Genomic DNA, 24,408 nt, shown 5'->3' with positions numbered 1-24,408 from the left:
GAAAACAGATGCTTAGAGAGGGTAAGTGACAAAGTACAGCAAAGGCAAGCTTAGAACCAGGTTTTTTGATTTCCCCTTAAATATTCTTTCCACCATACCACTTTGGTTTTCAAACAAAATGAAGCTACTACAGTTTAACAGTAAAAACCTCATGGTTCCAAAAAGTCAACTTCATGGTGCCACTCTGTGATAGGAATGGTTTACAGAACAGACTAGAAATGTATGCTATAAAATATTTGAGATTGTCATCAATATGTCCCTTCCAGGGGGGGAATTGAACCAGTAAGTTCAAAATTAGGAAACTCAAAAGTCATTTTGCAGCCTTAACTCATTATTTTATCTTTACTTTTACTGATGAGATGTAAAATATAACTTGAATGCTAAATGTATCTAACATCTAACCAACTAACCAGAAAAATCTTTCCTACACTTGTATTGGAAATGGGGAAATTTAGAAATTTACTTGGACAAAAAAGCTATTACTAAAAACATTCTATATTTACCTATATTGATACCGTATTTTTCCGTGTATAAGATGCTATATTTTTCTAAAATTGTTAGACTGAAAATCGAGGGGCGTCTTATACATGGAAGTCAGCCAAGGAGGGAGCCTGTGGGTGCATAGCTGCCCATACCTTGTCGAACAGGCTTCTTCCAGTGGAGGCTTATTGTTACTGACGTCAGCTGATGCCGTAATTGGAGGTGGAGGTGGAGAGTGTGCAGATGCAACAGGGACCAGATCATTCTGAGCCCATAAAAATGCCAAAATACAAAAAGATAAATACCGGTAAGCAATTGTCTTACTCTCAAAATTCAAACTGAAATCAGCTATGCAAAAGAGCATGGAAATAGAGCTGCAGAGAGACAATTTGGACCTCCTCCCACTGTGTGTATGATCAGACAGTGGAGAAAACAGGAAGAACAACTCCTTAAGTTAAAAATATTGATTTCTTAATTTGGTTGGAAAAGTGGAGGGCATCTTATACACGGGAAAATACGGTAATTTTGACACTAGTTCAAGGTAAATTGCATTTATTTTTTTGAAAATGTCAGTATAGAAATACATTTCTTTTTATTGTCTAAAACAGTATGCTATAACATCAAAACATTCACTGATAAGTGGTCCTTTGTTTTTATCTTTATAAATATTTGCAATACAATGTTTTGCCTGGATCCTTAGATAGCTTCATAAAACATAAACTTTTCAGGAGCAATAAATCAGAGAACAAAAATGAGTATAAAACTTATTTTTTTATGTTCAGGCAAAATTAAGGGAAGATAAATATTTTAAATGTTTAAAAAACCCGGTACTGTATCTTAAACAGGGAACTGCTATTTTAGTCAATTGATAACTCTGAGACTGTTTAATTTGTAAGTGAACAGTGCACTTTTAAATCACTTTACTATTCAATATTAGTAAATGAACAAGAGAACATAATTCCTGATAAAATCTTTTCAATCAGACTATATATGCACAAAAACCCCATTTCAAACTCAAGAAAAATGAGTAATATTGACATATTTGGACATTAGTTCAGCTATATGCTAACAAAGAAGGAAAGGGGGTAATTTGATAGTTACAAGAAAAAGTTGTCTGCTTTGCCTGATATTTTAGCAAAACACCGAGTCTTGTAGTGTAACATGTAAGCATAGAGCTCTGGATCAAACACCTTACAAAACAGTGCTGATGGGGTATCGATCCTGGAATGACGTCCACCTGTTCTTGGCGGTTCTTTGGCATGTTTGCAGTCAGCAGAAGCATTCTTTCCTGGGCTTCACTGCTTCCTCAGAAGAATGCACAGTATTTGGAACAAAACCACTTTTCACCCCTTCCCAGCCATCCTGAATACAAATCTCTCCCCTTTTGATAAGGTCATATATGTCTCTTGTCAAGATAGTGAAGGATTCCTCAACATTTGTAGCATCTTTTGCTGAGGTTTCTATATACTTCATACCACAGTCCGCTGACAGCTTTTCAGCTTCTTCCCTTGTAACTTGACGTATTGAAGCTAAGTCGCATTTGTGTCCCACTAGCAAAAATACAATCCGAAATGGCTGTACATACATTTTTGCTTCTTCTAGCCAATCTTTCACATGTTCAAAAGATCGTCGGTTAGTAATGTCAAATACTAAAAATCCACCAACTGAGTTGCGGTAATAAGATCGAGTTATTGATCTGAAAAATAAATAGAAAAAAATGTTGTAAAAGGACAAGTTGCACCATAATAAAATTTGAAGATACCTTACTGTGATTTAACTAGAATTTATAAATCAAGTATATAGTGTCTTAAGTGAACAACCACCGAGAGCAAATGTTATTTTTAGATAGACAAATAAGCATCTCACACTGTCTTAGGATTATTATTTTTAAATATATGAAAGAATAACTATTATATCATTGTAGTTAAAAATAGGCACACAGAAAGATTTGGTAAAGGGCAGAGGTTGCTAGCAAACCAGATCTTATGAGTATCTCCCAGTCATTAAATTAAACAATCTCCTTTCTATTAGAGAAGAAACAAGGGCAAACTTGCTATATATATATATAGTCCTATGCTATCCCTATTAAAGAAACAGAACATTGTTTGGAGGTGAGATGAGGTACACTAATGATTTTTCAAAAGAAATGTTTTTATTGATTTTAGGAGAGAGGAAGGGAGAGGGAGAGGGAGAGAGAGAGAAACATCGGCTGCCTCCCACACTGGAACCTGCAACCTGGGTATGTGCCCTGAATGGCAACCTTTTGGTGCACGGGACTACACTCATCCAACTGAACCACACTGGCCAAGGTTATGCAAGTGATTTTTTGCGTCTCCAGATTTAGTCTCCCCTCTTTGGGCTTCAGGAAGCTGACCCTTTACAGAAAGCTTTCCCAGACTCCCTTGCCGTCTTGCTTGCAGTGGGGTTCAGCCAGTGGGAGGTGCCTGCTGGAGGCTGGAAGGGAGAACAGGTATTGACATCCCCCAACCCCAACCCAGGCTGTGGCTTGGCAGTGGTTGTGTTCCTCTGCTTCTGATCAAGGCTCCTGCTGGGTAGCTCCACCCCCATGGCTACGGCTTTCACCAGGTTCTGGAGATCTCATCCCCTCAGTTGCCCCTTGTGGCCAGGTGGTCAGTGGCTTCCCTCTGTTACTATCCCCGAATAGCTTCACCATCCTTTGTTGGTGCCCTTGACCTCTCCCACATTTCTGTAAATAGTTACTTCGTTAAACGCTTTTCAGATCATCTTTCAAGTGTCCCATTTGTTTCTGACTGAACATGAGGCAAGGTAGCAAGGCCTATACTGTTTTATATTTCTTGCCTTTTGATATGTTTTCTCTTCTTGCCTTTACTAGTACATATGTTGTTTTCTCTACCTAGAATGTCTTCTATGCTTTTTTGCCTAGCAAACTTCTATGTCTCCTTCAAGAGTCAGATCTAAAATCATATATATGAGGCTTTTCTGGCATTGACCTCTCCCTCTCCACCTCTCTTAGGCACTTCTCTTATATTCCATTAGACCTTTGGCATGCTGCCAGTATATCAATTTTCAAATGTTTTGATTGGAATTGCTGGTATGTCTCCCACTAAATTCAAGACTCTTTGAGGGTCAAATATTTTTCATTTATATACCTAGTAATCATATTACCTGGCAAATGATAGATGTCACTTAACATTTGTTATACTGATTACTTTTATTGGAGGGAAAGCACTAAGTGTTATATGAGCCAGAGATTGCATGTGTCTCAGTTTCCAAGTTGTCAATGATTTTTCGAATTGAGATCATCCTTAACATGTTAAGCGCCCAGCCTGTTTTTTCTTCCGGACGGAAAGTATAGTGTCAGTCACCGCTGACTGATATGGTGCTTAACGTGTTAAGCAAACTCATCTGTTACTTGATGATGCATCAAAGATCTTTGCAGAGGATCAGTGGATTATCTAGTATTCTCAAATTTTGCAAACCTTCATTATCCCTATTGCTGAAATTACAGCTCAGTTCTGTGACCCAATACCACAAGTACCATTTGCTTGGAGTGTGAAGAAAGTTATTTTACACCCCTTTCTTGCCATTTCTTCTGCTTTCCTGTTTCTCCTCAGAATTCCCACCAGAGAGATTCTCAAGTGATTATATTTTAAAAGTATCTTCTCAAGGACTACTATATTATACAGCCATTGACAATAAAAAAAAAAAATCTCCCACTCTCTTTAGCAGGCTACAAATAATGCAGTTCAGTTCAGTTGTTGCTTTTTTTAAAAAAAATTGAGGGGTACCTGATTTGTTATTGTTTTGCTACTCATCTTTATATGTGTGAATTTATGCTGATGTACAATGCCTTAGGAGAAACCTAACTAAGGTTATATGATAAGATTGAAAGCTTTAATTTATTCAGCACTAAGTCTGCATTACTTTTATTCCCCGTCCTATTTAATTTACCATTTGTATAACTTTTAAAAACATGTATTTGCCCTGGCTGGGTGTATCAGTTGTTTGGAGCATCGTCCTGTGCACCAAAAGGTGGCGGGTTTAATTCCCAGTCAGGACACATACCTAGGTTGTGGGTTTGATCCCCCGTTGGGGCGAGTACAGGAGGCAACCAATTGATGTTTCACCCTCACATTGATGTTTTTCTCTCTCTCTCTCCCTTCCTCTCTCTAAATCAATAAAATAAAATAAAAATCCTCAGGTGAAGATGAAAAACAACAACAAGCAAACATGCTTTTGTGGTTGAAAACTCAGTGTTGAAATAAATGCTTGTATATTAGGCAGGGGCATGTCTTACACTGTAGGAAATGCCATGTGTTCTAGTACCTTGTATTTAATTTTGAAAACATTTGGAATATAGCTGGCAAATAATTCTGTAAAATAAAATTACAGCAAAGTATATGCAATTATGCTATAAAACAGCCCTTATTAATGATTAGTTAGAATAAAGGGTCTTAATATGACACCTACCATTTTCTATATAATAATAATATAATTGAACAATAAGACAGTGATTTTCAACCTTTTTCATCTCAGGGAACACATAAACTAATTACTCAAATTCTGTGCCACACTAAAATATATAATTCACACTGGATTATTGTTGTGTTGGCTGTTGCCATTTTTTAATTTGGCAATCTAAGGGAAAAGCGTTCGGTGCCCCTGACTAAACAGTCAGGTATTGCATGTTGTCAAAATTCTTGCGGCACATTGTTTGAAGATCGCTCATTTAGGGGAAGAGACAGGCCTTCAGGCTGAAAACTGAAACTTGAAAGGCAGGTCTTACAGTGAGGGCAAGGAAGCATCTATCTTTCTTTGGATCTCCTTTCTTGAGTCAGGACATTTAGATCTCTAGAAGTTCTTGAAGGTATTATAAAGAGGTAGGGAATAGATACTAAACGAACTAGGTAGGTAGGGCTCCCTGTAAAGCAAGAGTTGATGATGAGTAGCAATTCTTTATAAGCAATGACATCTTGTTGAATGTTACTTTATGTCTATTTCCTTGTGGGCTTTGAAAGTCTCACAGAATGAATGGATGATTTAAAGAAAGGAAAAATAGGGAAAAAGAGAAGGGAGAAATATATGAATGGATTACAATTTGGTCTCCGGTGTATTATGGGAGAATTAAGAGTTATGAGACTATACTCTGGCAATACTGATAAAAGGGATATATAGCATACCCTAAACCCAGTGTGATGGTGGTATGATGGGTTAGGTGAATTATGAAAGACATGGATCAGGGTTATAAGCTCTTAGCCACATCTTGTTCCTCCCAAGTGGAAGACCTGGTATCCTAATATATAAAGAGCCAGGTGCTGTCACAACCGAACGGATGACCACGCACCATGAAGTGCATGGAGCACCTCTTAGTCACAGGGCGGCCAGCGACAGAGGCCAGGGTAGGTGTAGGGACCCTAACCACACACGATTTTGTGCATGCTGGGCCTCTAGTGTATATATATATACACACACACACACACACACACATATACACACACATATATATGTAATATATATACATATAAATATATATAATATATTATATATACATATAATATGTATATAATATATTATATATACATAATATATATATATATATATTTTAAACCTACCTAGAAAGTTACACTATTAGCAACTCCTATCCCGCTTTCAGAGAACAGTCTTCTCTCAGAATGTTTTCTCCTCCTCCTTGCCTTAACTAAAACCGGCCTGTCCCTGAGAACACAGTTTTCCCTGCAGCATGCTCATGTTGCTCATTTCATAGGATCAGGAGGTGCCTTCTGCCTCCCCAGTGCCACTTCCAGATAATGATTCTCTCCCGACCCTGTTGTGAAAAAATTCCCTGCTCCTTCGAGGCTTATGCCATCAGAATCATCTGTTGTCATCTGCCAACTGCTTGGTCATTCTCCATGTACTGAAGACTAGCACTCTGTTTTGTTTTCCTTTCTATCTCAATTCCTGACCTTCTGATCACTGTTTTCAGCATCCATTGAACTATCTGATGTCATTTCTAAGTTTCTTGATTTTCTTGTCTCTAATGAACTTTCCCCTTCATTCTGCCTTTCTTATCCACTTCCTTTTCATCATCAGAATTGCTCACTACTTCAAAAAACTGCAAAATTTAATCTACTCTTTGATCAATATCTCACAGCCCACAAACATGTTTTTACTATAATTCTTTAATTTATTTTTTAAAAATATTTTCATTGATTTTGAGAGAGACAGAGAGAGAGAAAGAGAAACATTAATGTGAGAGCCGACCTGAAGTGCCTATAGCAGATTGGAATGCTCTATCAAGCCTGGGAAAGTTCCACTAGACAATTACAGGAGTGGCATTTTGGAATAAAGGCATGCTTTCACTGTCAAGAGCTATTTCATTTTTGAGAAACCATTTGTGGCTTACAAACTTGCTTTGATAAGAGACCAAATAAATGCCTGGCTGTGGAACACCAAGTGACTGCAGCCTAAGTGCTCATTAAGAGCTATGTGTTCTCTGACTCACCAGGCTGGGACTTTGTCACCAAGCAGAAGTCATATATATAGGCAGGAATAGGGTTGGAACCTGAGGGGGCCCAGAGTAACAAGGCTCAAACACCAAGCACACCTACTCCTGCAGCACCCTCTCAATGTATGGCCTTATCTGGATTTCCCTATAATAAAAGAGGAAAAAAATTCAAGTCTGCCTTACAGATGGCTGGAAACAATATGGTGGCATTGGTCAGCCCCATTCAACTTGAAGGTCAGTGGAAAAGTTCCACGTGTGGAACTTCTCCCAGAGGAAGAGATGGAGAGATGTAGGTAAGAATCTACACCAATTCATGAACAGAGAATAAGGGTTTGACATATTGGAAAAAAAAAAAAAAACAAGGTTGGAGGACTGAAATAGGAGGTATCGGGGAAGAGGTATGTAGATGGATGTGAATACTTGCATCCTATGTGAATAGTCACCATAAACCCCTCTATGGAAGAGTTTCTAATAATCAGTGAAACAAAACATTCTGTCCTACAGTTAATTCAGTAAACTTTCATCCCAGTTTGGACTCAAAGAGGTGGAGGCTATGACTGGGCTCAACAGAGACTTTCTATTACCTGGATTGTCACTGCTTAACACCCATTTTCCCAGCAGCCACTGACACCTTGGATATGGTACTTTACTCTGGGATGGCTATCATGGAGGGGACACTGATATGTCCTCACTGTAACAGACATTTAATCTGGATTCAAATGATACTTGCACCACCATCCATGAACTTATGGAATGCCTTACACAGCCATGGTATCCCATACTTTGATACAGACCAAAGACTTCACTTAACAGAGGAAGAGATAGGGAAATGGCCTGGTGCCATGGAATTCAGTGATCTTGTCACTGTCACATCTTGTCCTATAAAACTGTGGAATGGATATTAACACATTGCGGACCAGTAGTTTTATTGCTAGCTTTACCCAGTGGCCAGGTAAGTTTCTATTGAATGAGTACAAAAAACGTTTTACATAGATGTTAAAGGCTCGCTTTAAAATTAAATACCCATTGCATTTTGAAGTTTTTTATTACATGTTCTTACAAGCTAATATCTTTTTAAAGTATGATACTTTGTAAAACACTGTATAATACGAAGCGAGAATTCTCGTGATCCGTCGATTCAGTTATGCTCATATCCAGATTTAAAATTTTAGCATGATCCTTCAAGATGTATATGTTCTGAACCAGTGAGGAATAAAGTAGATGGTATTCTTCCTCCCCATAAATAGATATAGTGGTTTGGGAAACAAGGGGTGAAAATGGGGTTATGGTACCTCTCACAATTACACTTAATGAGTTAGTAAACTTTTTTGTTGCCCCTAATTCCTGTAACTCTAAACTATGCTGATATAAAGGTTTAGTATCCAAGGAAGAAATACTTTCACTGGAAAACCACATGATGCTTCTGAATTAGCTGAGGCTGCCAACTGGCCATTTGGGGAGTCATCCCTCCCCACCCCCGCTTTTTTGTTAATCCTCCCCTGAGGATATTTTCCAATGATTTTTAGAGAGTGGAATCGAAGGGGAGAGACAAAGAGCGTTCCTAATAATCAATGAAACAAAACATTCTGTCCTACAGTTAAGTCAGTAAACTTTCACCCCAGTTTGGACTCAAAGAGGTCTTGGTGGAGAGATGGAGGCTATGACTGGGCTCAACAGGGACTTTCTCTTACCTGGACTGTCACTGCTTAACACCCATTTTCCCAGCAGCTACTGACACATGGATTGGTTGCCTCCCACACATACCCCTACGAGGGCCAGGGATCTAGCCTACAAGCTAGGTATGTGTCTTTAACTGGAATGGAATCTGGGACCCTTCAGTCTGCGGGCTAATGCTCTATCCACTGAGCCAAACCAGCTATGGTCATCTGGGGATTCTTATGGAAGTGGGTAAACAGCCAAAAAAAAAAAAAAAAAAAGGGATAACAATATTGTGGGGATCACCTGGCGTTCTCTGGTTCCTGCTGCCCAGAACTCCTGGGATCTTTTGGTTCATTCTAGGCATGGTCCCTCTAGTTTCCCACCAAGTCTCTGTGCCTCAGATATGCTTCCAGTTACTTTCATTTTTGATTAAGGTCTTCAAGTTGGTTTTGTTGCTAGCAACCAAATACCTGATTGATACAGTCTGCGTATATTTTATAAGAAAAGAATAATACAAATCAAAGTCACAGATATTTTTAAATTTTCAAGTTTCATGAGGCCAAAGTTCATTATTTCAAAAAATTATTGTGCTGAAAAACACATGAGATCTACCCTTAACAATTTTAAGTGCATAGTAGAGTATTATTAACTATATCACAATGTCGTATAGTAGATCTCTAGACCTTTTTCATCTTGCATGACTGAAACCCCATACACCACTGAACAGCAGCTCATCTCCTTCTCCTCCCACCCCATGGCAACCACTCTTTTACTTCCTGCTTCCATGAGCTTGCCTACTTTAGGTCCCTCAGATAAGAGGAATCGTGCAGTATTTGTCCTTCCTTCTGTGACTGGCTTGTTTTACTTAGCATAAAGTCCTCAAGATTCATCTATGTTGTAGCATATTATAGGCTTTCCTTTTTTTATGGCCGAATAACATTTATTCATATGTATACATCACATTTTCTTTATTTATCCATAAAATTTATTCTTACATGTATGTTTGCTTTAGAATAGAAAAATGTGGTCACCTTGTTTATGTAAACATTTTTAACTGTTCAATTTTCCTCTTTAATTTTATTCCTGAAATACATAGATAAATGATATTGAGAGCACTGAAGTTTGCTTACATTTACAATTAGTTACTTAATATAAGAGCAGTGCAATTAAGTGTGAATTTAGAATTTTTTGACACAAATGACATGATTGCTGATATTCTAAAAATGTCAATGACATCTCAAATTAAACAGTTATTTAGTTTCCTGGAAGGCACTTAAAGCAGGATGGTGTTGTCATATGAAGGACAAAAGTCCATAGGCCCTAGAATGCTCACGATTATTTATACTAGTTACTTATATATAAAATCTTATCTGAAAGTGGCAAGATTATATGCTGTTATGAACTTGGTTGGATATGCATAAGCCTTTTAAAAAGCAACAAAATATAGAGCACTTGCTGACTTACTTCGGTAAAGTGAACCAGATGTTCCATCCTGAAAATGCCCTTCTTGTGGCTTTGCCAATTGTAAAATAGGCATTTAGAGGCTAGAAGTACTTTGATGCCAAAGGCTGTGGGCAGCAAGCATCCTATGAAAGCATTAGTCTCAGGAGAGCCTCTGTTCACTATGATATTACACTCCTCCGCCTCCTTCTGGGAACATTCATTGTGTTGATGCTTCATTTACTGCGACCCCTGCCTTGTAATCTGGGCCTTTCCCACTGTTTTTAGGAGATGAAACTATAGCACCTCAAAAGACAGATAATATGAAAGAAAAACAAATAAAAGGCCAAATCTGGTGTGAAGCCTCAAGGTTTCCTATTACTTACAGCTAACATTGCTATTTCTTTATCTCATAAAAGTGCTTTTTATGGGAAAAGTTTGAATCATGCTACCTGATGTAAAATTATACTACAAGGCCATAGTAATCAAAATAGCATGGTACCGACCTAGCCAGTTTGCTCAGTGGATAGAGCATCAGCCTTCAGACTGAAGGGTCTCAGGTTCGATTCCGGTCAGGGGCACATGCCCAAGTTGTGAACTTAATCCCTGGTGGGGGGGCATGCAGGAGGCAGCCGATCAGTGATTCTCTCTCATCATTGATGTTGCTCTCTCTCTCTCTGCTTCTCCCTTCCTCTCTGAAATCAATAAAAATATATTTTAAAAAAAACCAAAACAAACAGCATGGTACTGGCATAAAAACAGATATATATATATTCAATGGAACAGAATAGAGCCCAGAAATAAACCCATGACTTTATGGTCAATTAATATTTGACCAAGGAGGCAAAAACATACAATGGGCTAAAGACAGTCTATTTAATAAATTGTATTAGAAAAAATGTACAGACACGTACAACCCCGGCCCCCCAAAAAAATAACACTAGACCACCTTCTTACAGCACACATAAGAATAAACTCAAAATGGATTAAAAACTTAACTGTTAAATTAGAAACCATAAAAATCCTAGAAGAAAACATTGGCAAGAAAATCTCGGACATTTCTCGTAGAAATTTTTTCTGATATATTGCTTTGGGCAAGGGAAACAAAAGAAGAAAAAAACAAGTTGGAGTACATCAAACTAAAAAGTTTTTACACAAAGGAAATTATCACCCAGCTGATGTGGCTCAGGGGTTAAGCATCGACCCATGAACCTGGAGGTCGTGGTTAGGGCACATGCCTGGGTGATCCCCAGTAGGGGGCATGCATGAGGTAGCCGATCAATGATTCTCTCTTATCATCGATGTTTCTATCTCTCTGTCTCTCTTCCTTCCTCTCTGAAATCAATAAAAACAATATTTAAAAAGAAAATTATCAACAAAATAAGAGATAACCCACTGAATTGGAGAATATATTTGCCAATAATACACCTGATAAGTAGTTAATATCCAAAACTTAAGAACTTATAAAACTCAACACCAAAAACCCCTCAAACAATCCAAATAAAAAATGGGCAAAAGGCCTGAATAGACGTTTCTCCAAAGAGGACATACAGGTGGACATAGACATATGAAAAGATGCTCAACATCACTAATCATCAGAGAAATGCAAACTAAAACCACAATGAGATATCACCTCACATCTGTCAGAATGGTTATCATTAATAAATCAATAAACAACAAGTGTTAGTGAGAATGTGGAGAAAAAGGAACCCTTGTGCACTGTTGATGGGAACGCTGACTGGTGCAGCCACTGTGGAAAGCAGTATGGAGTTACCTCAAAAAATTAAAAATAGAACTGCCTTATGACCCAGCGATTCCATTTCTGGGAATATATCCAAAGAAACCTGGAACACTAATTCAGAAGAATATATGCACCCATATGGTCATTGAAGCATTATTTACAATAGCTAAGATCTGGAAACAGCCCAAGTGTCCATCAGTAGATGAGTGGGTAAAAAGCTGTGGTATATTTACACAATGGAATACTATTAGGCCATCAAAAGAAGGAAATCTTACCTTTTGCAATACCATGGATAGACCTAGAGAGTATTATGCTAAGTAAAGTAAGCCAGTCAGAGAAAGACATGTACCATATGTTTTCACTTATATGCGGAATCTAATAAACAAAATAGAAACAGACTCATATATACAGAGAACAGACTGACAGCTGTCAGAGGGGAGTGGGGTTGGGGTGAAAAAGGTAAAGGATTAAGCAAAGAAAAAAAAACCAAAACTCAGAGGCACAGACAACAGCATGGAGTTTACCAAAGGGGAGGGGAGATGGGAAGAGGTAGGAGAGGGTGAAAGGGGGATAAATGGTGATGGAAGGACATTTGACTTGGAGGTGAACACACAATACAATATACACCCCAATAAATTCAATAAAAATTAATTAAAAAATTAATTAAAAATGGCAGCAGAGTAAGTGGGTGCTGCATGGACATGCTCCCAGGAACAAACTGGTATTACAACTAAAATATAGAAAAATTTCCTGAATAATCAACGGAAAACTGGCAAGAGAGAACCCTAATACCCAGGGACCAAAAGTGGAGTCTGCATAGAGACTGGTAGGAGGGGCAGAGGCATGAAAGGGCTGGCCGGGTACCCACAGACAGCAACTGAAGTCCCAGAGAGATATCTCAGCTGTGGAGGGTTGCCACTGAGCACTCTGAGATCTAATCCCCAAGTTGGACCCCTCAGCTGAGAGCAACAAAACTGAGGAGGGTACCCACATACCATCTGGCTCTGAAAAGCAGCAGGGTGCTGTCTGCCAGGGAGTAACAGCTGAAAACTCAGGCACCCTCTTAAAGGGCCAACACACAAAATTCCCTGTGGAGCCACCCACCTTGTGCTCCGGCAGAGGGAGGGTGAAGTGGACTGGAGCTGTGAGAGCAGAAGCCAGGACTGGGGACTTGGGGGATAGAGCTAAGAAGGCAGACACCCCAAGTTTCCTGGGTTGAGGCATTCCCTCACGCAGCAGAAGACATCTTTCCCACATAGACATTTGCCTTGCCTGGTAAGAAGACAGTTGAAACACCCTATTGGAAACACCTTGCCCTGAGGCCACTTAAGAGATTAAAAATAACAATTAGCCTCCAGGCAGAAGCAACTGCCCTACCCTATTGAAAAAACTCACTGCACCTGAGGACAATTTCCTGGGGGGCAATTCAAGTTGGAATCTTATCATTCTGTAGGCAGAGGCAGTCTCTGGAGGCTTTGAGTCTTTACCTGATCTAATTAGTCAGAAACAACCTTTCACACTGTCCTGCACTAGAGATTGAGAGGTATAGAGGATCTACTTAAAACGTAGTCACAAACCCAAACAGAAAGCCTAAATGAGGAGACAAAGAAACAACCCTCAAATGAAAGAACTAGAGAATTCTCCAGAAGAAGAGATAAATGAAGCCGAAATAAGAAATTGATCTGAAACAGAGTTCAGAGTAATGATGGTGAAAATGCTCAACAGCATGAAAAAAGATAGAGTAACTATGAAAAAAGAACAGTCTGAGATAAAGAATAACATAATACAAATAAAGAACACACTTGAAGAAATACAAAGCAGATTAGGGGAAGCTGAGGATCGAATCAGTGAATTGGAAGACAGAGTTGAAAACATCACTTAATAAGAAAACAAAAAAAAACACACCACAAAACAAAAACAAACAATTAAAAAACAGGAGGACAGCTTTAGGGAGCTGTGGGACAATGTGAAAAGTAACAATATTAGAATAGTAGGTGTGGCAGAAGAGGCAGAAAGGGAAAAAGGAATAGAGAAGGTGTTTGAAGAAATAATGGCAGAAAACTTCCCTAACCTAGTAAAGGAAAAAGTCACACAAATTCAGGAGGCACAAAGAACCCTAAGCAAGAAGAACCCGACAGGCTCACACCCAGACACATCATAATTAAAATGCCAAAAATTAAAGACAAAGAGAGAATCTTAAAAGCAGCAAGAGAAAAGAAAACTGTTACCTACAAAGGAGTTCCCATAAGGCTGACACCTGATTTCTCATCAGAAACTCTACAGGCCAGAAGGGAATGGCATGAAGTACTCGAAATAATGGAAAGCAAGGATCTGAGACCAAGAGTACTATAGCCAGCAAGGCTATCATTCAAAATAGACAGTCAAATAAAGAGCTTCCCAGACAAAAAAAAAAAGACTAAAGGAGTACATCACCACCAAGCCAGCATTACAAGAAATGCTGTGATGAGAAGAAGAAACAGAGAGAGAAACCTAGCCAGATAGAATTAAAATGGCAATAAATAACTACCTGTCAATAATAACCCTAAATGTAAATGGATTAAATGCTCCATTCAAAAGGCATAGGGTAGCTGAATGGATAAAAAAAACCTGACCCAACTATATGCTGTCTACAAGAGACCCACCTCAAAACAAAAGACATACACAGGATGAGAGTGAAGGGATGGAAAAAAATTTCCCATGCAAATGGAAAAGGAAAAAAAGCTGGAGTAGCAATACTCATATCTGACAAAATAGACTTTAAAATGAAGGCCATCACAATAGACAACAAAGATCACTACATAATATTAAAGGGGTCAATCCAAAAAGAGGATATAATCCTGATAAACATATATGCACCCAATATAGGAGCACCTAAATATATAAAAAACTTCTAGAGGACTTTAATGGAGAGATCAACAATAATACAATCATAGTAGAAGCTTTAAGACCCCTCTGACTTCACTGGATAGATCTTCCAGACAAAAACTTAACAAGGAAACAAAGACTCTAAAGGACACATTGGATTAGATGGATTTAATTTACATTTATAGAACATTTCACCCCAACATAGCAGAATATTCATTCTTCTCAAGTGCACATGGATCATTCACAAAGATAGACTACATGATAGGACACAAAACAAGTCTCTAAAAGTTCAGGAAGATTGAAATTATATCGAGCATCTTCTCAGATCACAGTGGAATGAAATTAGAAATCAACTACAGTAAAAACACCCCAAAACATTCAAATACATGGAGGCTAACTAGCATGTTATTAAACAATAAATGGGTTACCAACAAGATCAAGAAAAAATAAAAAACTTCCTGGAAACAAATTAAAATGAACACAAAACAACCCCAAATCTCTGGGACACCCAGCAAAAGCAGTCCTAAGAGGGAAATTCATAGCACTACAGCCGTACATCAAAAAACAAGAAAAATGAGCAATAAACTATTTAACCCTACAACTTAAAGAACTAGAAAGAGAACAACAAGAAAATCTCAGAGTAAGTAGAAGGAAGGAAATAATAAAGATTAGAGCAGAAATAAATAACATAGAGACTAAAAAAAACAAAACAAAACAAAAATATCAATGAAACCAAGAGCTGGTTTATTGAAAGGATTAACAAAATTGATAAACCATTAGCTAGACTCATCAAGAAACAAAGAAAGAGGACCCAAATAAATAAAACCAGAAACAAAAGTGGAGAAGTAAATACTGATACCACAGAAATACAAAGGATTGTAAGAAAATACTATGAACAACTATATGCCAACAAGCTGGACAATGTGGATGAAATAGACAAATTCCTAGAAAAATACAATCTCTCAAAATTGAATCAGGAAGAATCAAAACCTGAATAGGCCCATAACAACTGATGAAATAGAAGCAATAATTTAAAAAAATCCCAGCAAACAAAACCCAGGTCTAGATGGCTTCACAGGGGTTTTATCAAATATTCAAAGAAGAACTAACACCTATACTCCTCAAACTATTTCAGAAAATCCAAGAGGAAGGAACACTTCCCAACTCTTTTTTATGAGGCCAGAATTATCCTAATTCCAAAACCAGATAAAGACAATACAAGGAAAGAGAACTGCAGGCCACTATCCCTAATGAACAAAGATGCTAAAAACTAGCAAATCGCATCCAGCAACATATTAAAAAGATCATACACCATCATCAAGTGGGATTTATTCCAGGGATGCAAGGCTGGTACAATATTTGCAAATCAATAAACGAGATACATCACATAAACAGATTGAAAGACAAAAATCACATGATCATATCAATAAATGCAGAAAAAGCATTCAACGAAATCCAACACCCATTTTTGATAAAAACTCTCAGGAAAGTGGGAATAGAGGGAGCATATCTCAACATGATAAAGGCCATATATGACAAACCTACAGTCAACATCATAGTCAATGGGCAAAAACTAAAACCATTTCCCCTAAGAACAAGAACAAGACAGGGATGCCCACTTTCACCACTCCTGTTCAACATAGTATTGGAAGTGCTAGCCATAGCGATCAGACAAGAAGAAACAAAAGGCATTCAAATTGGAAAAGAAGAAGTAAAACTGTGATTATTCCCAGATGACATGATATTGTACATAGAAAACCCTAAAGACTCCATCAAAAAAACTACTAGACATAATAAATGAAATTGGCAATGTAGCGGGATACAAAATTAACATCCAGAAATCTATGGCTTTTTTTTTTTTATACCAATAATTAACTCACAGAAAGAGAAACTAAAAAAAAAAAATCCCATTTACCATCACACAAAAAAAAAAAATTAAGATACCTAGGAATAAACTTAACTAAGGAGGTAAAAGACCTGTACTCAGAAAACTACAGTACGTTGAAAAAGAGATAAAGACATAAACAGATGGAAGAATATACCGTGTTCATGGATCAGTAGAATTGACATCATTAAAATGTCCATACTACCCAAAGCAATCTATAGATTTAACACAATCCCCATGAAGATACCAATGGAATATTTCACAGACCTAGAACAAACTCTACAAAAATTCCTATGGAATAAAAAGACCCCCAAAATAGACACAGCAATCCTGAGAAAGAAGAACAAAGTTGGAGGGGTCATAATACCAGTTGTCAAGCTATATTACAAAGCCACTGTTCTCAAAACTGCACAAGAACAGACATAAAGACCAATGGAACCAGAGAACCAGAAATTGACCCAAGCCATTAATATTTGACAAAGGAGGCAAGAGCATACAATGGAGTCAAGACAGTCTCTTCAATAAATGGTATTGGGAAAATTGGACTGATAGATGCAAAAAAATGAAGTAGACCACCAACTTACATCATACACAAAAATAAACTCAAAATGGATAAAGGGCTTAAATATAAAATGGGAAACCATAAAAATCTTTAAGAATCCATAGGCAGCAAAATATCAGACTATGTCGTAGCAATATCTTTACCAATACAACTCCTAGGGCAATGGAAACTAAGGAGAAAATAAACAAATGGGACTACATCAAAATTAAAAGCTTCTGCACAGCAAAAGAAACCATCAACAAACAACAAGAAAGCCCTCTGCATGGGAGAACATATTTGCCAATGTTATCCCTCATAAAGGTTTAATCTCTAAAATTTACAGAGAACTCATACAACTCAACAAAAGGAAGATAAACAATCCAATAAAAAAAAATGGGCTAAGGACCTAAATAGACACTTTTTGAAAGAGGACATACAGAAGGCCAAGAGACATATGAAAACATTCTCAAAGTCACTAATCATCTGAGAGATGCAAATCAAAATGACAATGAGGCACTATCTCACACCTGTCAGAATGGCTATCATCAACAAATCAACAAACGACAAGTGCTGGCAAGGATGTGGAGAAAAAGGAACCCTCTTGCACTGCTGGTGGGAATGAAGGCTGGTGCAACCGCTGTGGAAAGCAGTATGGAGTTTCCTTTAAAAAATTAAAAATGGAACTCCCATTTGATCCAGCAATCCCACTTCTAGGAATATATCCCAAGAAATCAGAAACACCAATCAGAAAGGATATATGCACCTCTATGTTCATAGCAGCACAATTTATAATAGCTTAGATTTGGAAACAGCCTAAGTGCCCATCAGTAGATGAGTGGATTAAAAAACAGTGATACATCTACACAATGGAATACTATGCTGCTATAAAAAAGAAGGAACTCTTACCATTTGCAACAACATGAATGGACCTGGGGAGCATTATGCTAAGCGAAATAAGATAAATGCAGAAAGATAAATATCACATGATCGCACTCATTTGTGGAATATAACGAACAACATAAACTGATGAACAAAAATAGAGCCAGAGGGGAAAACATATAGTTTAGAATAGAAGTAATCCTGTTACTTGCAGATTTTTAATATTTCCTACATCTTTTGGGATATTATACTATGTTAGTACATTTTTGGTAATATTATTATATTTAAAATCATTTTTCTTGAAATATTAATATTTATTGCATGTAAATGGGTAACTATTTTGTATCTACAATCTGGTAATAGATTTATTTTGTATATTATAAACAATAAAAATTAAAAAATAAAAATGTAAAAAAAGAAGCAGGAAAGGCAAAGAGATGCCTTTCACCCATGGGGGGAGAGGGTTATTCCTAAATAAATAAATAAATAAATAAATAAATTAAATGTATACATTTGATTCTCTCCATACTTCTAGCCATTCCAATAGTTATCCTTATTAACACTGTGTTAAACAATATTCTTATTTCCTTTCTAATCCTTTTCCACTGTGATGATTAAAAATTAAAAGTGGTGATTGTGAGTTTCTCTGCAACCCCCAACAATGCCAAATCCATCTTTCCTTCTTCCTGGCCACATGGTAGCCCAGTCTAAGTGTAACTTTGCAATTAATTTCTTCTCAGTGAATTGAGAGCTGAAATGATTTGTACCATGTTAGTCTCAGTTGTTTAAAAGGAACATTGCTCAATTTAGATGTTTTCTTTTCCCTTCCCCTGATTTAGAATACAGGGGAAGGGAAAGATGATTATGAAGATGATTATGTCCTAAGAATAACAGAAAAATGAGAAGGACAGTACCTGAATGATGGCCTGGAGGAGAGGTGCTCCAACTTGGATCACTTACCTTAAGACTGCTTGTTACATAAGTGAAATAAACTTCTATATTCATGACAGAGCTATAATTTTGACTCTCTTAATACAGCAATTTAACATTTATCCTCACTAAAACGTAGTGTTAATAATAATAATTTAACATATATGTGTTATATTACAACTTACAATATGCTCACATATACATTATTTTTCTAAACAAGCGATTTTCAACTTTTTAATTTCATGGTACACATAAACTAATTACTAAAATTCTGCAGCACATAGAAAAATATATTTTTTTCCCATTTGACAAAAAAAAGTATAATTTTGATTCATTCATACCAGACAGCTATTGTTGTATTGGCTGTTGCCATTTTTTATTTGATGATCTAAGAGAAAAGAGGTCGGTGCCCTTGACTAAATAGTCAGGTATTGCATGTTTTAAAAATGCTTGCAGCACACTGGTTGAAAATCTCTGTTCTAAACCTTCTTCATTTTTATTTTGTTCCCTTTTAGTTTTTGCAAGTAGTTATTGTCTGCTAGCATGTTAATCTGAACATTGAAAACGAAGGCTTTATTTGTCTATCTTATATAATAAAAGGCTAATCTGCAAATCGACTGAACGGCAAAATGACCAGTTGCTATGATGCGCACTGACCACCAGGGGACAGACGCTCGATGCAGGAGCTGCCCCCTGGTGGTCAGTGCACTCCCACAGGGGGAGTGCCGCTCAGCCAGAAGCCGGGCTCCCGGCTGGTGCCTCTCCCGCTTCCACGGCAGCACTAAGGATGTCCGACTGATGGGCAGCGGGCCTAAGCCGTCAGTCGGACATCCCCCAAGCACTCCTGGGCTGCAGGCCAGGCTGAGGGACCCCCCCCCACCTCCGAATGCAAGAATTTCGTGCACCGGGCCTCTAGTTATATCATAATTAAGCTGGGAGGGGAAAAAGAAAACTAAGGCTAATCATAGTTATAATTATTGGCTCACTGTTATTTTGTCTATGTTTTCAAGCTACATGCCAAGCTGTCTAAAGGAGGTTCCTTTTTGTTAGTTTACATTTAAACTAACAAAAACCTCCAAATATAAAATTCCCAAAATCCTAATGGTATGATTACGATAGACAGAAATGTATCTTCATGAACTATAGTATCTTTCTATGAAATAAATGTTCAAGGATATCTATTATTCAAAATAAGTATCTGTATTTTCTTGAAGATACAGAGTGATTTAACAGTAATTGTTTGAAGTGCAATTATATGGTGAAACATCCTGCTAAATGAGAGAAAATCAAATATTTGGAGGTAGCTACTGAAATATGTATTTGTAAATACATCTTATTAAAGAGCCAGACAAAATAAAGTATGACTCATTGTCAGTAAACATTTTCTAAATTTTCTTATATTATTATGAAGTTACCATCTGGTTTTAATAATGTATTTAAGATGAATTACTATATACTTTCTTCTTAAAGAGAATGATCTATTTAACAGAAAAGTCTTTAAGATCTAACTAATTATCCTGTATTCTCTTGTCAGTAAGTTCAGGAACCACTGTTAAGGAAACAATTAGACACAATAAAATTTTACCACCCGTGTTTCTTGTAGTTGCAATTCATAGTAGATGGTAGGAGTTTAAAGCATTCAAAACATGTTTTTATTATATCCACTTTAGAGGGGTGAAGCAAGAGCTATTAGCAAATGCTAAAGGAATTTGTAATCTATCTTAGAATGGTAAAACTAGAAGGAACCTTAGAGCGCCTTCATTTCACAGATGAGGAATCAGAAGTTTGAAAATTATTTTAATTAATGGAAGCTTCCTGAAGAGGAAGAAAAGTTCTTCATGAAATTCTAGGTATTGTATAATTCAAACCAAAAACCTTTCACGTCGTTCTGAAGGGCTGCCCTTACCATCTTTCCACTTCGTACATAGGAAAACTAAGGTATAAGCAAGCTAAGCAGTTCACTTATTATCTCTATGAATCAGTGTCATAGCTGGGAATGGAAGCCAGAACTTTAAATGCTGGAACCATCTCACAAAAGTAGGATGATCTCATAGGGAACGGATGCTGGCTGCGGGTGAGGGGAAACTATGTTTGGGAAGTCCTCTCATGGAGTACTGTATTTCGCAAGCCCAGTGTTTGCTGAAGACTGCAAAATGCTTGCTTGCCGATTTGAAATTTTTAAAAAATCTCCAAAGACTACAGCATATCAGATTCCCTACCTTCCTCTAAAAAAAAAAGTGTCCTTGAATCCTAGAAACTTAAAATGTGCTTTGTATTTGATTCAGTCTTACACGTCCAGGAAGGGCATACAATTTACATTTAGTTTTTATTTTACATAACGTAAGTCGCCTTTGTGAAATCCTTCTTTCAGCGTTTCAGCGAACATTTACAGTAAGACTACTCATTTGAATCCCTCTTGCTTAGACACGTATATTCACCTTGGAACGTTATAAATACAATAGAGTTCCCGACAAATCTCTGTATACCTTTTCCCCACCAAAGCACCAATGATGATAAACTTGTAAAGAGAACTCAACCCTTAAAAAAAAAACAAAAAACAAAAAAACAAAAACAAAAACAAAAAACAAAGCAAAAAAACCCTGAGCTGTGCCCGTGTCCCTTGATGTCACATCTGCTTGTTGTACAAGACACATTCCCCCGGGTCACGGCCAGTGTTTCTGATGACCACATTCGGTGCTGCGAGGTGTTCAGGCCATTACAGCATCCCTCTCCCTCGGCGATGCTCGGCGAGCTCCGGCAGGAGGAACCGGCGCCGGGGCACCGCTGCTGTGCAGCTGAAGGGACCAATCACGAGCCTGGGAACCCCACTTGGCAGTTCTCCCGGGCCGCGCAGAGGGGGAGCGGCGAGGTTAGGGGAGGAAAAGGGGGGCTCCGCGGAGGGTGGCCGGCAGGGTGTGTGCAGCAAGGGACGCTGAGTTTTGGGGAGAAGGCAGAAGGGGAACCGAAGAGTTGGGGATCAAAACACCAGCAGGAGCGGAGCGGGGTGGGGAAGAGGGGGTTCGGTGAGGGTGACCCCGGGTTCAGGCGAGGAAATGAATGAGTGAAAGGGGGCGCAGGAAATGGGTGCCAAAGAAAGAAGTGAGAAATTGCGGAGGAGGAAGTCGACCCTGGAAGGGGAGGGGCAAAGGGGAAGCGAGAATGGAGGGTCTGCACTTTCGAGGGGAAGGGCCAGAAAGCCTCCCCGGACCAGGGCTCCGGCGCCGAGGCTTGGGGAAGGGCGGCGGGTGCCGGAGGTCCCCGGTCCGGCGCCGACGGCCTACCTGAAGCGCTCCTGCCCCGCCGTGTCCCAGAGCTGCAGCTTGATCCTCTTGCCCGGCTCGATCTCCAGCAGGCGGGAGAAGAAGTCCACGCCGACGGTGGGGTCGCAGGCGGGGGAGCGCAGCCCCGGGAAGCGGCCCTGGGTGAAGCGGTGCAGGAGGCACGACTTGCCCACCGTGGAGTCCCCGATCACGATGAGGCGGAACTGGTAGATCCAAATGGTCTCCATCCCTTACGGGCCCGGCCGGCTGCGGGGCCGCCCCACCCTCCCGTCTGCCGCCCGGCAAGTTCGGCGGCGGGAACTGTCCCTTCAGCACCTCCGGCGGCCCGCCCGCCTGCTTCCAGCACATTCCTGCGGCTGCGGCCGCCGCCTGGACCCCGCCCTCTCCGGAGGGGGAGGCGGGGCGCCGGGCGGCCGGGCCGGGGCCGGGGCCGGGGCCGGGGGCGGGGCGGGACCGCGCCGGGGAGGGGGTCGAGCTGGCCGCGCGGGCTCCCGCCCCGATTTGGGGAAATCACTCTCCCGCAGAGCTCACTGGGCGCCGATGGGAAAGTGGGTGTGGTGAAGGGACGTGACAGGAGCAACAGCCAATGGGAATGAAGTAAGGGCTTCATTCCAGGACGGCCAGCCAATGAAAAGTGAGGATCGTTTTCTTACACGCGTCAGGGCGGGCTTGTCAGACTCCCGCTGTGAGTTTTGAAGCCGGGACCTGAGTCACTGCTGTTGCTGCTTCTTTAATAGGCTTGGCCAGCCCTGGGGCCTCCGTCACCGCCCGGGTTTCCGAAGGTTCTGGTTGCGCCTTCCTGCTCTTCTCGTCTTGCTGAGCGTCACTCCGAGGCGTCCTGAGGGGCAGGGGTTGGAGAACCCGAAGGAAGTCAATTTTCAGAGCAGGTTCTGGATGCTTCCGGAAGGGCCTTGGCCGCCGCTCCCGCCGCCGGCATCTTTTCCTCACCGCGTTCAGTGCCACAGAAGAGGGAGAAAAAGGGCAGGTATCATCTCCAGCCCGGGAAAGGAGAGGAGAAAGAAAAGTGAAATATGGAGAGACTCAAAAAAAGATCCCATTCTTCTCCGTCTCTGTTCTGTAAATCAGAACAATGTTTAAAAAAAGATCCCATTCTTCTCCGTCTCAACTTAGCTTGTCTGGTCAGGGATCTAAATAAACAAAAGCACACTTAAATTCTGGTGAGGTCTTACTGCTTTCTCATGCCTTTCTTAAAACTGGAAAACAGTGGATTCAAAGTTTATCTTTTAAAACAGTTTTAAAGTATTTTTTTCCCAAAGTAGAATTTTCAACATTTCCACGTTTTTTCATGCCCACATCTAAACGTGTACTATTGTTATTATCCTTCCTTTCTTGTTTTGGAGGAAGAGGATATGTTTAATCCTTTGCCACCTATGTTTTTGGACTTTTTTCATAGATTTAAACCTCAAATCTCCCCCTTTCCAATAGTTTCTACTCCTCAGCTATAAACATGCTCAAGTATCCACAATCCTAAAGCCAAGCATAATATCTCTCCATTATGCCTATCCTTAATTTAAAAAATATATATTTTTATTGACTTCAGAGAGGAAGGGAAAAGGAGAGAGAGATGGAAACATCAATGATGAGAGATGTGGACGAAAGGGGCCACATGCTGACCTGACAAGCTCAGGGGAGGCCTGCATGGCAGTCTTGCAAACTCAGAGACCTAAAGTAACCACAAAGGATGGTCTGAAATTAAACTTTACCTAAACGCAGTTATGGTGGGCAGTTACATCCTAGGCCAGTATCTTCACTGACAAGGTCAACCTTTACCTTAACTGAGCCTATCTGTCCTTTTGCATCTATGATAACATACCCTTGAAATGTCTGGGTAACTTGTAACTTCCCTTTTTCTGGAGCCCCTGGGGCACAACCAAATGTGGTGGGTGCCAGGACAGATACCACAAATTCCTTCATTATCATGTTAGTTATTCCTGTACCCACCAAGTATGTGTCCATCATTTCACTTTTTATCCAATCCCAGGGGTTTTCCCGGCTTTACTTTATCCCACCTCCTTAATCTATCACCAATGAATTTCATGTAACCCACCTATGCCCCTCCTTTGATTGCAATGTATCAATACAAATGTAATCCGCTATTCTCCGGAGCATTATCTCAATTCGTTGAGGTTCTGCTTCCCAGCTGTCGACAATTTGGCTCAAATAAACTCACAAAAATTCTTTACAGGTTTCAGTGGTTTT

The 24,408-nt window shown here is 39.4% G+C and overlaps 1 protein-coding gene and 1 long non-coding RNA gene across 2 annotated transcripts; one reads left to right on the top strand and one right to left on the bottom strand.

The window, feature by feature from the left end:
* Nucleotides 1–1,267: 1,267 nt before the first annotated feature.
* On the bottom strand, nt 1,268–22,487 carry RAB39A (RAB39A, member RAS oncogene family). Its single transcript, XM_008156076.3, has 2 exons — nt 22,189–22,487; nt 1,268–2,176 (listed from the first exon to the last, which is right to left on the bottom strand). The coding sequence occupies exons 1-2, from the start codon at nt 22,413–22,415 to the stop codon at nt 1,750–1,752; spliced, it is 654 nt and encodes a 217-aa protein (XP_008154298.3). The 5' UTR covers nt 22,416–22,487; the 3' UTR covers nt 1,268–1,749.
* Nucleotides 22,346–23,340, top strand: LOC129151357 (uncharacterized). Its single transcript, XR_008558042.1, has 3 exons — nt 22,346–22,394; nt 22,713–22,822; nt 22,926–23,340. It is a non-coding gene; the product is annotated as an uncharacterized LOC129151357 (long non-coding RNA).
* The last annotated feature ends 1,068 nt before the right edge of the window (nt 23,341–24,408 follow it).

Source organism: Eptesicus fuscus, chromosome 13 (genome assembly GCF_027574615.1).
Source record: "Eptesicus fuscus isolate TK198812 chromosome 13, DD_ASM_mEF_20220401, whole genome shotgun sequence".
NCBI classification, from domain to species: Eukaryota; Metazoa; Chordata; class Mammalia; order Chiroptera; family Vespertilionidae; genus Eptesicus; species Eptesicus fuscus.
The sequence above is the reverse complement of the archived record's forward strand: the minus strand, read 5'-3'. Positions and strand labels throughout refer to the sequence as shown.

Bases quoted from the DNA above. Each gene is read 5' to 3' on its own strand.
- RAB39A (XM_008156076.3), bottom strand. From the start codon at position 22,415: ATGGAGACCATTTGGATCTACCAGTTCCGCCTCATCGTGATCGGGGAC. The intron at 2,177-22,188 runs GTAGGCCGTCGG...TTTATTTTTCAG, and splicing joins GCGGGGCAGGAGCGCTTCAG to ATCAATAACTCGATCTTATT.